General features: G+C 46.2%; 1 protein-coding gene across 2 annotated transcripts in view; it reads left to right on the top strand.

Moving 5' to 3' along the window:
- PARD3B (par-3 family cell polarity regulator beta) overlaps positions 1-13,252 on the top strand; it is a 680,328-nt gene that overhangs the window by 341,944 nt on the left and 325,132 nt on the right. For both annotated transcript variants that reach the window (XM_048484334.1, XM_048484335.1), the window contains exon 16: positions 306-350. In XM_048484334.1, the coding sequence (XP_048340291.1) occupies positions 306-350 (45 nt within the window). The remainder of the gene's footprint in view (positions 1-305; positions 351-13,252) is intronic.

Below are 13,252 nucleotides of genomic sequence, written 5' to 3'. Positions count from 1 at the left end.
GATTCTATAAGGAACTGTTTTGATAATATAGTGAGAATTATGCTTAGAAATTATGTGGCACTCCTTTCTTTTATTTGCCTTCTATCAAATTATGGATTTTAGCTTTTGGCACATGCTTTGCAAATTAGAGATCCAAAATAAAATCTCATCTTTTATTATATGTATTGTTCATATTATTACACACACATATTTACAAATTAAAGGCTTATCACATTTGTTAAATTGTTTGCACCTGTCAAATAATTGCTTGATTTAGGGCAGTGTCTTACCTTGGTACGTTTCTCTTTTTCTCCCTTGTTCTTCAGTGCCAGATGAAAGCAAAGTTAGCGTGCTGACAGGACAAAAATTGGGTAAGAGATTTTGATTTTGCCTTTTAAAACTATATTGTACAAACAGAGCTTATCGAAGTATTGGCTCATCCTAGTGTGTAGTAAACTATACTGATATGACTGATGTGTCTTTAATTTTTTTAAAGTTATTCTAAGAGTTGTCTCCAGCTTCTGTGGTGATAAATTAAGATTTATTTGTTGTTTGGCATTGCGCAAAACCATTGCAACATTTGCAGGCAAAGCAATAATGTGGCTCTTTATAAACAATGTATGATTAAATAAGTGGAGCAAAATTGAATGTTGATGAAAGATAGGCCTCAGTTGTACATCATTTTCACATTGGGTTGGTTATAGTCTCCTAGGCAGATTCCGCATGGGCCGAAAACAGCAGTGTGAAGATGGTGTGAAAACTGTTTAAACCCTTTTACACATTTTAAACCCTTTTACACCATTTTCACACTGCTGTTTTTGGCCCATGCGGAAATCCGCCTTAGAGTTGGAAGAGACCCTCAAGGCCTGCTAGTCCAACCCGCTGTTCAAAGTGGGGAATACAAAGCTAGGATATTCCTTCAGATGGCTGTCTAGCCTCTTCTTGAAGACCTCTAGCCAGGGTGAGGCCTCACCCAGATTCTTGGTTGCATTGTGAAACTGTTGTTACAATTAAAAAGTTTCTACTAAGGGTATCTGTTTCTAACCAACAGCAGCAAGAATAAACATTATATCCAACAAAGGCAAAATGGAAGGGAATGCTCCAGGTTCTGTCTTGGCCTTAACTCTGTGTAAAAGTTTATGATTTGACTGATGTTCCCAATCCCTCCCTGCCCAATTCTTTCACTAAATTTAGTATGGTCTGGATTCCCTATCTGGTGTTGGAATTGGGCACTCCAGAAGGAGACACTTCAAGCTATGTTGGATGGTATGGAGGTGGTGAGGGGGCCCTTCCTCTCTTACCGGCTATTTCACCATTGAATAGGGGGATGTATCCCATGTGACAAAAAGAGCTAGCATAGTGAAGGGGCTGAGAACGATGGTCTCTGATCTGGAGAACCGGGTTCGATTCCTCTGTTATGTGAAGTGGTGGGATGTCTCTCCCTTTTAGTGTGGGGAAATTAGCTGGAGCAGAGTCTTGGCATTGCAAAAGGCTGGGAGCATGGGGATCTCGATTGCCTATTTCTACAAGAGTCATCTTTTGTATAGAAATGTGCAGGAGAGTGGATAAAAGTTTTAGCAATTGTTATTAAGGGATACAAATGGGGGTACACAAGCACACAGTAAAAGCAGCAGAACACAAACACAGTCCTAGGATATAGACAGTCGTGAGAGGCCTGGAATAGATCAGGAATAAATGGGAGGGGCTGTAAAAGTTTTGGACACTTGATCTTGGAGCGAAATGGTCTGATGAACAGAACTGAGCAGCCTGCTCTGGAAGAAACAGCGCTGTGGAACAGTATTACAGAGAATTGTCCAGAGATACTGAACACTGGCTATTGGGAGAATGAGAGAGGGAAAAACTGGAGCAGAGTCTTGGCATTGCAAAAAAGACCCTCAGGGTTATGCAGAGTGATCCTAAATCTCCCTAGACAAAGGGATTTCTTGCCGGTTGTTGTGGGTTTCGCGGGCTGTGTTTCTTGCCCTTCCTGGGAAGGACATGAGACAGACTTTCACCTTAATAGTTGGTTGTTGGTCTAATGGGTTGAGACATCAGCATGATATGTCCAGGCCCGGGAGTGTCTCCAAGGGGGAAGTTAGCTGAAATGATTACAACTGTGAAACAATGACAATGCAAAGTAAGGTGGTCATCAGAAATATTAGTCAGAGGAAGAGTACAACACTGGGCAGGTAAGCGCATTAATGCATCTGGCTCTGGTGGGTTTTCTGGGTTGTGTGGCCGTGGTCTGGTGGATCTTGTTCCTAACATTAATGCATCTTTTATCTTCTCTGGTGTATATGGCCCAGGGCTGGAGATGGGATCTCTCTCTAGGGCAAGACCTTTTGTGTGGTCTTAAGGGTGTGAGATAATATTATGTAAGTTGCTTTGGAGGGAGACAAGTCCAGACAAAGTTATTTTTCCTTGTAGGTACGTTGAGCTAATGCCCAATACAGGCTGTCCTATTTTGGCACTGCTGGGCACCCCAAGATTGGCTGAGGTGGTAGAGATGCCACTGTATTAAAAACAGGGTCCCTTGGTCCACCATAGATCAGCCTGGCAACACCTCACTCCTCCATATGAAGACTGCTGGGTGTCCTTGGGTCAATCACAGGTCTCTCAAAACTCAGCCCATGCAGAGGCAGGCAATGGCTAACCATCTCTAAACATCTCTTGCCTCGAAAACAGCATGCCATTTTCTCATTATAGTGCTACCAAAGTACACGAAGCTTTACAGTGTAACAGGCAGGTCCCCGTCCCAGGAAGTTTGCTAGTGATCTGCAGGTGTCTCCCCTCCCCCTTACCTTGGCCACCAGTGGAGTTTCCCAAATTGTACTGCTGATGTGAACACATTCAATGCCTTTGAACTCAAGACGCTGCGCTTCTTGCAAAAGATCTATTTGAAATGAAGCCATTTTCAATAAACACTCTTGAGTTATAAAAATTTTGTAAAAACAAATAGTAGAATGTCATGTACAATATTAGCAGCTTGATGTTTCTTGAAATAATAACAATAATAGAGATGGTGTGGAAGAACAGTTATTTCAGCAGCAAATTGCTCCGCGTGCCATCTAAATGTCATTTCAGTGCAGACTTCTGACATTTAGGCTGTTCGGATTTCCTCAATTTAATGTAGATCTCCTTTGCATTTTTGAAATGGCTGCTCCCTTGTGCCTTCTTTATAGCTCAGATATTTTCTACAGAAACGGAAATTGTCAACTGATACCTTCTGTCTTTCTTGTACCTGAAATTTCTATTCATTTTTTTGAGGAGAGCTTATAAGCATGAAAAACTTCTGAGAACTGACTCAACAATTGGGAAGGTGTGCCCCGTTTTAACCCTGAAAGGGGCTCGTGAATGCTGGATTCGCTTTTCGTTTGTCAAACATAAGTGGGAGCCATTCCTGTCAGTCCATGTTGGAACAAAGCCAATCACAATCATATCATTTGGCAAGGAATTGCTCGGAAAGCTAGCAGGCTACCACTTCAAGTTGTCAGTCAGAACTTCATTTTTTAAAAAAGAAACTCAAATACCTTCTGGTTGTCTAGCAGTGAAGAAAATTAACAACAACAGCTTCAGGGTTCTGTACCTCAAAGAAGAAAAATATACCCTAGAGATGGGTGTTGTCTGCCTGTTGTAGTGGCAGTCATGTGTTATGTTTTTCCTCCTGGCTACATGCTGAGCATATGTGGCTTGGGTCACCACCGTTCTCCTAGTTGTAGTTGCCTCATTTCTTGGGCCCAATTTCCTAAATTCCAGTTCTGCGCTGCAGAGAAGCAGATTTCCTGGCCAACTTCCCTTGAGGATTGGGCCGGAAAAGGCAGGATACTGGCTGACCCAACAAGCAGAAGAAGGAGTTACACCAAGGCAAAGGCAAGGATGTATATATACAAAGGGAGAAGGCAAAAGTGTACGCCACAGTTATCCACCCTGTGACCCTATATGGAACAGAATGTTGGCCAACAACTTGGACATGAAGATGCTCCGGTGGATGCTTGACCTGACTCTTTCAGATCGTGTAACAAATGAAGTCATATGACAAAGACTTGGAATTACACCAATTACAAAGAAAATGAGGGAAACCTGGCTCTGGTGGTGCCTGGAGGAGACTTCTGTTGCTAAAATGGCTCTAAACTTTGACCCTAGTGGCCACCGCCCACGTGGAAGACCAAAGAAACGGTGGATGGACAGCATTGCTGAAGACATACGTGCTGTCTACCTTACCCTTGAAAATTGCCAAAATAGAGCTGTTTGGCAAAGAAAATGTCAGTGCTAACCCCCTCAAGGGGAATACAGCCCAAGAAGAAGAAGAAAGGACCCCACACAGGTCTCTTGTATAGGGCCTACCAAACCTCACCTGGCCCTAATAGGATAAGTCTGTCTATTGGCTTGAATTCCCTGCCCAGCAGCTCGGCTAGTTGCCCTGGTGAGAAGGTGGCAGGCTGCTGATACGAGGCTGGCGTTCTGCAATTAGTTGTTCCTCCTTCACAACCTCCTAATATCCTGGATGGTTCTGCCCCGGTACTCAGCTCAAAGCATCACTCACCTTTGGGTTTCTCGGCTCAGAACTGTGTGCCCCAACCAGCGAACTAGGTCCCATGTGGCTACTTGCCAGCTGGGAAATGGAGTGGAGGCTGCTGGGAAGTGCAGCTTTCTGTCCTGACAGTCTTGGTTTTTAGATTGATGGAGGGGACCCTTAGCCCTGTCCATGGGCTGTACCAGAAGCCTGGCCTTGTTGACAGATACCCAGAGGAGAGGTCCATCAATGGCTAGTAGTGATGGTGAATAAAAGGGGCCTTCACACGCAGAGACATTTAACCCCTGAAACCCAGTGTTAGGAGGCAACTTCAGGGAAAACCTTGGCTCCCCTGTCCTTTGCCATCCAGGCCAACCTGTTGATACCTGTGTGAAACAGGAAGCTGATGTTTTCATGATGGTTGACACTTTGCCTACTGTCTATTAGTGTCAACTCTTTTGCAGTTTTGTGCAGGGTCATGCTTTTGAACTGATTTGGTCATACTGGTTTCAATAGCTGGAACCAGCAGATACTCTGAATTTAACCCGGGCTGGGTACTTGGGGTCTGTTCCCAAATACCAAATAGTTTTACTGTGCTCTGTGAAACTTCAAAGTTTTAAAGCAATATTTTTCCACTTTCATTACAGCAGGCCTATAAACTGTATTGCTGTTGGGTGCTGTGTGGTTTCCGGGCTGTATGGCCGTGTTCTAGCAGCATTCTCTCCTGACGTTTCGCCTGCATCTGTGGCTGGCATCTTCAGATCCTCTGAAGATGCCAGCCACAGATGCAGGCGAAACGTCAGGAGAGAATGCTGCTAGAACACGGCCATACAGCCCGGAAACCACACAGCACCCAAGTGATTCCGGCCGTGAAAGCCTTCGACAATACATGTATTGCTGTTATTATTTCCATAATAAAACTGGAGGACTCAGGCTGCTGCTTGAACCGGCGAATTAATGACTGAGGTAAAATTTGGATCAGGAGTTTGCTGGCTTGTCCTCTTAACCTTCGAACTGTATGAGTTTTGCAGCTAGCTCATACTCTGGAGTACTGTTCTTTTTCTAGTACCTTTGAAAAATAATGGATATTCTGGACAATAAGAATAGTGGTCTATGCCTGGACACTGGGGGTTGTCCAGTCCCTGCCCTAGTCTCATAAGATATTTAAGGTGTAAATTAATGAAAAGACATGGGGACACAGCTTCATAGGGGAAGGAACTGAACCTACACAGTTCTTAACCTCATGACTGAGTATACAATCTTGGCCAGAATGTGAATAATCCTTCCTTCTATTTTCAAAGCACCATCTTCCACCTATTAAATATTTTAAAGTATGATTAGTATTAGAAAATGAAATTGTGAGTTAATAGAGGAATATAATTACAGGCTATCTGAGTCCTCTTTTAGGTCTTGGAAGCTAATCCGTGTTGGCCCTGGTTAGTACGTGGTTTGGAGACCACCAAGGAAGTCCAGGGTCACTATGAAAAAGGCAGGTAATGGCAAACCACCTCTTATTGTCTTTTCCCTTGAAAACCATATAGGGCAGTGGTGGCAAACCTTTGGCACTCCAGATGTTATGGACTACAATTCCCATCAGCCCCTGCCAGCATGACCAATTGGCTGGGAATTGTAGTCCATAACATCTGGAGTGCCAAAGGTTCACCACCACGGATATAGGGTCACTGTAGGTCAGCTGTGACTCGGCAGCAGTTTGCACCAGCAAACCGAGTTAGCTGTTCTCTCACCACACTCTTTCCCCCAATGTGTTGTGTTTTTACTAATAAAGTGGGTTAGTAAACCCTGTGGATATTCAACAGCCTTAATACATGACCTGTGAGCAGAGGCGTACCAAGGGAAAATGGTGCCCGGGGCAACATCTGCTCCAGGCACCCCCACCCCACTCCCACGGCCTCCCGGGGAGGGCAGGAGCCAGCCCACGGCAAACAACTCACACCCTGGCATGGGGGGAGTTGCCAGCCACCGGCCAGGTCACCACGCCATGGGGACCCGGCCGATGCCCGACATGCGCCCAGGAACATGGGTTACCCCATGTCTCCATTAGTGGTACCCCACTGCCTGTGAGGGTGGTATTGAACAAGTGCTAAGCTGCAACATCTCCAGAAGAACATCAGGATAATGCACACAAGCTTGCTTCTTGAAGTTTTTTCCCTACCCGGCTGCGTTTACATGGTAGCTTTAAACCATATGCTAGGAATTGGGATTTAATGATATGGCGTATTTTGCCATAAAGTACATAAAATGCGTATCAGAGTTTAATCTGGTCTAAACCTGTAACTGACTTTTGTACAGCGGAGCAGTTATAATGGAAGAAATGGGAAGGATTAATGTACAGGTTATTGTTTGTAGTGGGGGGAAAACGCTGCCCTTTCCCCCCTTTTATGCAAAGTCACAAATGGTATTCCATTAGCCTCGCAAGTATTTGCTTTATTTTCATTTTTCATATAGTTCCCCCCTTTTTTTGTTTTGATTTAATGCGTGGGACTCTCTTAATACGTATTGACTATCTGCTGAGGCCTCTTGCTGACAAAGCTCTTTAAAATGATGCAGTACCGGAGAAAAACTGATGAGTCCTTCTTTACGAGCTTTGACATATTAATTAGCAAAATGGACTGAGGGGGGGAGAGAAAGAGAAACGTCTCCTGTTTTTCTATTTTAATTTTTAATTTTCTGAAACACACTTATATTGAGCCTTTAAGCCAATGGCTTCCACCAAAGTACTGACGTGAGCCAGGAAAGTTCCTGCAGGTTAGCAAAGTGATCTTGTTCGCCCCTCAAGAACGCACTGGTTGCCAGATTATGTCCTTTTGTTTGATGGATAACATAGCCACAGCCTCCAGGTACAATAAATAATGTTATTTACTGTCGAACCAGCAGAGAGTAGGGGTTAAGAGCGGCGGATTATTATCTGGAGAACTGAGCTCGATTCCCCACTCTTCCACATGAAGCCTGCTGGGTGGCCTTGGGCCAGTCACAGTTCTCTCAGAACTCTCTCAGCCCATGCAAAGGCAGGCAATGGTGAAACCCCTCCAAACGTCTCTTGCCTTGAAAACTCTGCAAGGTCACCATAAGTCAGCTGTGATTTGATGCCCCCCCCCCCCTGCACACTGTTTGTTACAATAAAGACCAATCACTTATGGATTTTCAAAGTTCTGATGTTCAAAGGAAATTAGATATAACTCACAGAGTGCTGGTTGACAGTTTCCACCCAAAGGAGCAATCTCCTACTATGTCACCCAGAGTTTACAGTAGAAAGTTGGGCTCTATAAACGTGGTTGCAATATTCATTTCCTTTGAATTAGATTAAGGGGTAGATTGTGGGTTACATATTTGTTTGTAAACTTCATTCATCATAGGTTCTTCCTTCGGGACAGTCAGCCGAAAGCAAAGTTTTATCAAACCTGTATTAAGCTTTTGTTTTTGTTTTTAGCTTTTTTCCTTCTTGTTTTTCATCCCCCAGGCATTAGCTTCTGTTCTGAAGAAATAAGCCAGAGACATTATCCCCCCATATGCAATTATGGAACCTTAGAATCAGAGCTCAGGGAAGGGAAGGGAGAAGGCATATTTGTTGTGGAAGAATTCTATTACTTTCTGGGTTTTTTTCTACTCAAACTTTCAGTTTCTGTACATTTTAAGAGAGTAGCGATGTGAATTTCTTTGATGTACCAGTGCTTTCTTGCTGCTCATAGAGTCACTTGGTTTGGGTCTGGATAGGACAGGGGTCTGCAACCTGCGGCTCTCCAGATGTTCATGGACTACAATTCCCATCAGCCCCTGCCAGCATGTGCTGGCAGGGGCTGATGGGATTTGTAGTCCATGAACATCTGGAGAGCCGCAGGTTGCAGACCCCTGGGATAGTTTTCAGACTCCAGGGACATGCTTGGTTGCCATTTTTCTGCAGAAACACTTACCGCGAGAGTTCATGGACAACGCCCCATGCAGAGATCTTAATAGTTGAGGTGGAATTTGTACTTGGTTTTTCCAAGTCCAATTCCAGCAAGTGTACACATCCTATCATGTTATTATGGTAAACTGAGTTTGACTAAGGTTGCAGGTAGCCATATTGGTCCATGTACGTATTAAGTCTACTTTTAACTTGTGGCGGGCGGAGATTGGGATATAAAATGAGAAAACGAAATAAATAAACAAATCAAAATTCTCTGGAACTCTTTGTCAGGCTAGGTGGGAACCATCCCCCCAAAAGGGTTTGGGGGAGAAAAAAGATGTTAGGTTTTTGGTGAACGATCTGCGTAGGATGCGGAACATGTTTCCTTGGATAAAACAGTGCTGGATAGAGCCAGTGTCAGATTGCACCGTTAATCTTCTGGGCAGAAGAAGCAAACGATAGGAGCATCCATTGGGAAATATGATCGCTGCTAATTGATTGTTCAGTGCTGTTTTATATTGGGTTCCACAGCACTTTTGAGAAGTAGTAGAATTATGTATACAGTGTGTCCAGGCGCGAGCCCCAGTGCGGCGCCCAGACTTGTTCCGGAGCCACGCGAGACCGTGGCCCTGACCGCTGCCAGAGAGGGGACGCCGCATTGCCTGGCCGATCCGCTGCCTCCCCACCCCGACAGGACGCCACCACCCCGACATGGCGATTCACTGGCACCCGGACCGGATGCCATGTTGATACATCAACCTACCAATCCTTCGGCCGGGCGATCCACTGATCCGCCGACTCGAGCTCGCCAGGTCGAGGGACTGCGGGGGCGGGGCTCTGAGCCCGGCCGGGCTCGCCCAGTCCCAGCTGAGCCTGATCAGAGGGGACGGCAGCTGGGACGAGGCAGGGAGATGAGGGGGGGGAAAGGGATATAAGGGGGTGGGAAAGGAAGCTCTGGGGCGTTGGCTGTGGGAAGAGGGAGGAAGGGAGTCCTGTAAGGAGGCAGGGAAAGAGAGCTCTGTAGCCCAGGAGGGCAGGGAGTGGAAGCATCCTGCAGCCCAGCTGTGCAGGGGAACAAGCTGGGGGACCAGTGCGGAGCCCCCACCCTGTGAGGGTACAACGGGAGGGGGAGTGGTGCGAACCTGCTAGGCGGACCAACCCTCGCTTGGTGGAGTAACAGAGTGAGGGGAGGTGAGCAGGAAGGGTGCAGGAGGGGAGTCAGGGCACGCCGGAACTGAGGTGCCCTGTGGGCGAGGTTATTTAGAACAGCGTCTGGGGAGGACAACCCCCAGGTAAAGGGAGGTGGGATGGCACACTTGCCCCAGGGGGACAGGCGGTCAGGGGAGGCGCCACACAGTAAATGCTGCATTCAGGAAGGAATCTAGAGTAGATGTGAGAATAGTGGGTCCTAGAACGCAAGTCACTATGCTTGAAGATGGTGGATATGCTTAAGAGAAAAATCAGACTAAAAGGAGGCGTGTTGACAGTTATCAATGTTAAAAAGATGTCAGAAGCAACTGATTGTTCTCTGCTTAGTCTTTGAATGGGTCAAGAAACTAAGAAGAAGTGGATTTCAGTTACTCAATTGAATTAGTTTAAGTGGTGGGAACTGTCAAGCAACGGAGTAGAGCAGCCATTCTCAACCAGGGTTCCCTGGTACCCTGGGGTGCTGTGAGCATGTCCCAGGGATACCGCGGCAACACTACCACCCCCCTCATTTTTGTGGGGTCTCCCACCGGCGCCAGCAAGGACATGGAGCTGGCCCATGGGACAGGGCCTGCCACAAGGTCAGCAGCCACCACCACCTCCAGTGCTACCCTTCACCCTGGGAGGGGAAGGTGGGAGGTGTGGCAAGCAGGGGCAATGGAAGGGGAAGTTGGAGGGTGGCGGCAGGGGTATTGTGAGATATGAAGAGTGAGGTCAAGGGTACCCTGACCTTGAAAAGGTTGGGAAACACTGGAGTAGAGCAATCTAAGGAAGGTTTGACTCCTCATGCTTTGCAGACTGGTAAGGTTGGGTTGAGCAGTGGCTGCAGTGCTTTAGAAGTTTGGACTGAGCTGAGCTGAGATGCAAGCCATTGGGTTGCATGCGTGTGTGCATGTGTGCGCATGTACGTACATAGAGAGAAATATGGCCCCAACCTGGTGGAACACTCTCCCCCCAGCCATCCGGGCCCTGCGGGACCTAGAACAGTTCTGCAGGGCCTACAAGACGGAGTTGTTCCGCCAGGCCTTTGGAGAGGTCGGCCATTGAAGGTGCCGTCCCCTGTGCCCCATATTCTACCTTGGGGACTTGTCCATATTGTGCAGCCCACCTGATGAGTTCATTGTTTATGTCATCATCTGATTTTAAGATGGAGGTTGAAGCTGATTGTTAATTGTGTTTAACTGAAAATGTTGTTTTAGTGATCATGATTTAGTGGGATGGTTTTATTGGTTGTACACTGCCCAGAGCCTTTTGGGGATGGGGCAGTATATTAAATGAGATAAATAAATAAATAAATATGCAAAGAGAGAAACTTTCTTCAAAGCAACCCTGTAAACCTTGTCTTCAGCTAGTCATTTGTGTTCCTTTGTGGGCTGATGTTGACCCAGGTGCCCCAATCTCAGAGCTTGAAGAAGCCGTTGGCTTTCCAAAATGGAAAATGTAGAAAGAGACAGTGTGCCAAGGTACAATTGCACAGGTGTGCTACACAATAACTGGTATTAGAACCCCAACCCTTTCCAAATCCTGAACTGAAAGCTATCTTCACATGAGTATTACTCAAAAGCCTCGTCACCTTTGTAGAGCACCTAGCTAATGTTGCCCCTTCCAACAACCCATCTTGAAAGATATCTTTTATATGAGGCCTTTGACTTAGCACCTTAGTCCTCATTATTTGCAGAAATTGTGTATAATAGGGATGTCCAACTCTGGCACTTCTGTGTATAATAGGGATGTCCAACTCTGGCACCTCTGGTGTACAACATGTTTATTGGCATTTGTGGATATTTGTTCAGTGTTGAATTCAAGGGTCATCCTTTACCTCTGATGTTTAGAAAACAAACTTCTCAGAGGAGGGACAGGTAATTTTGCTTTAGAAACTTTCAGTGGAGCTGTTTTTTCTGCTTTTTCTCACCATACTGTAGTTTACATGAATGGCAGAGCCTTAAGATTCTTTGCTCCTTTTATCGTAAAGTAAAAGGGTTTCAAGCTTTGAAGTAAAATATCTGCCTTGCAAATATCTTACTGTTGCATCTGAAGAAATGCACGGAAGTGTCAATTTTTAAAAAACCTTTTCATTGTAGCAAATATCAATTTAAGTCATTCCAACTTATCTCTATGACTAAATAATATATATTCTCCTATCCAAGTTTTCTGGTGTATACCATGGAAAAGAACATTACTTAAATACTGTTTCTGACTTTTTAGAACAAAGCTCCAGTGTTCTGTAGAAGGAAGCTGGAATTGTTTTACTGACTTCTGAGATATTAGAGGCTTTACGTGGGTCTGCCCTTGAAGTATACTTGGAAATTTCAGTCAGCACAGAGCGGAGAAGCCATTTTGCACTTGGGCGCGAGCCAGTGGGAACACGTCACGCTCAGTTTTTGATCCATTCTTTGGTTGTCAGTTTGTTCCTGGTCCAAATCAAGGTGCTAGTTGTTACTTTAACACCTCTTCAGAACCAAGTCATCACACACTTGAAGAACCCCCTCTTCCTTGTACATATTCTATTGCATTTATTATGCATCTAGTATTGCAGACCTGGGCATTATACGGCCCGGGGGCCACATCTGGCCCGCCGGATGACCCTGAGTGGCCCGTATGACAGACCTGGCCCTGGCCTAAGAGGACCTGTTTAGAACCGTGCTGCTCATTCTTCCGCTAACCCTCCCCCTTCCCCCCTCACCTTGCCACTGCACCGGAAAGGGCCTCTGAGAAAAGCCACTCCCCTCGTGCAGTGGTTTCTGGGGCGTTCCCCTCCTTTGAAAGCCCTGCAGAAGCCGGTTGCCTTGGCTGCCGGCTTCTGCGGGGCTTTCAAAAGCACCAGTCGATGAAAAAAGTAGGTCAAGGGACTTAAGTCTCCCCACTTGCTTGATTGTCACAGTGGACAACTATGCAGGTAGGTTAAGCCTGTGATTCTTTGTGCCAAATAGTGTTGTATGCAGAACTGTTGCCACTGATTCCAAGTTGATCTGTGCACCTGTCTGTCACTTATCAGCCCCTATTATGCAGAATTGAGTTCAGCCTTTTGGCCCGGCCCTCCACAATATTTTCTGTTTCTTATGTGGCCCCATGAAAAAAATAATTGCCCACCCCTGTAGTATTGTCTTGCATGTGTCTTCAAGTTACAAATCCTGTCTGATCGTCACACATTCATTCTGATATACATTTTCTTTGGCTGTTTCCGCACAGCCAGGCTTGTGGACTTGCATCGGCATGAACGGCCCCACAGGCTGCGCCACAGGCAGAGCAGGTCCACAGCTGCGCAGCCCCCTGAACAGCTGCCTACCTTTTCTTTGCCGTCCATCGCTCAGAGTAGGCCAGGGGACATGCCCTCTGGCCAGAGCAACGGCTGAAGCGACGGAGGCAAGGAGGCGTGTCCTTTTCCCTCCTCAGAGTGACGGAAGGCAGGGAAAAGGTAGGCAGCTGTTTGGGAGAGCCATGGGAATACGCTGCCTTCCACCCGCTGCTGTTTGTTCGGCAAGTGGTGACAGCCGGCATATTCCAAAAAACTCGCCCCCAAGCAAGTTTCGGAAGCGGCGTCTTTCGGAAGCGGCGAACAGTGCCCCAGGGACCGGTTTTTTCCCATTCCTGGGGAGCTGTTGTTTCCCCGTGCAGAAACAGCCTTGGTCTTTCTGCTGTAGTAGTTGTAA

Source organism: Sphaerodactylus townsendi, linkage group LG02 (genome assembly GCF_021028975.2).
Source record: "Sphaerodactylus townsendi isolate TG3544 linkage group LG02, MPM_Stown_v2.3, whole genome shotgun sequence".
Lineage (NCBI taxonomy): Eukaryota > Metazoa > Chordata > Lepidosauria > Squamata > Sphaerodactylidae > Sphaerodactylus > Sphaerodactylus townsendi.
The sequence above is the reverse complement of the archived record's forward strand: the minus strand, read 5'-3'. Positions and strand labels throughout refer to the sequence as shown.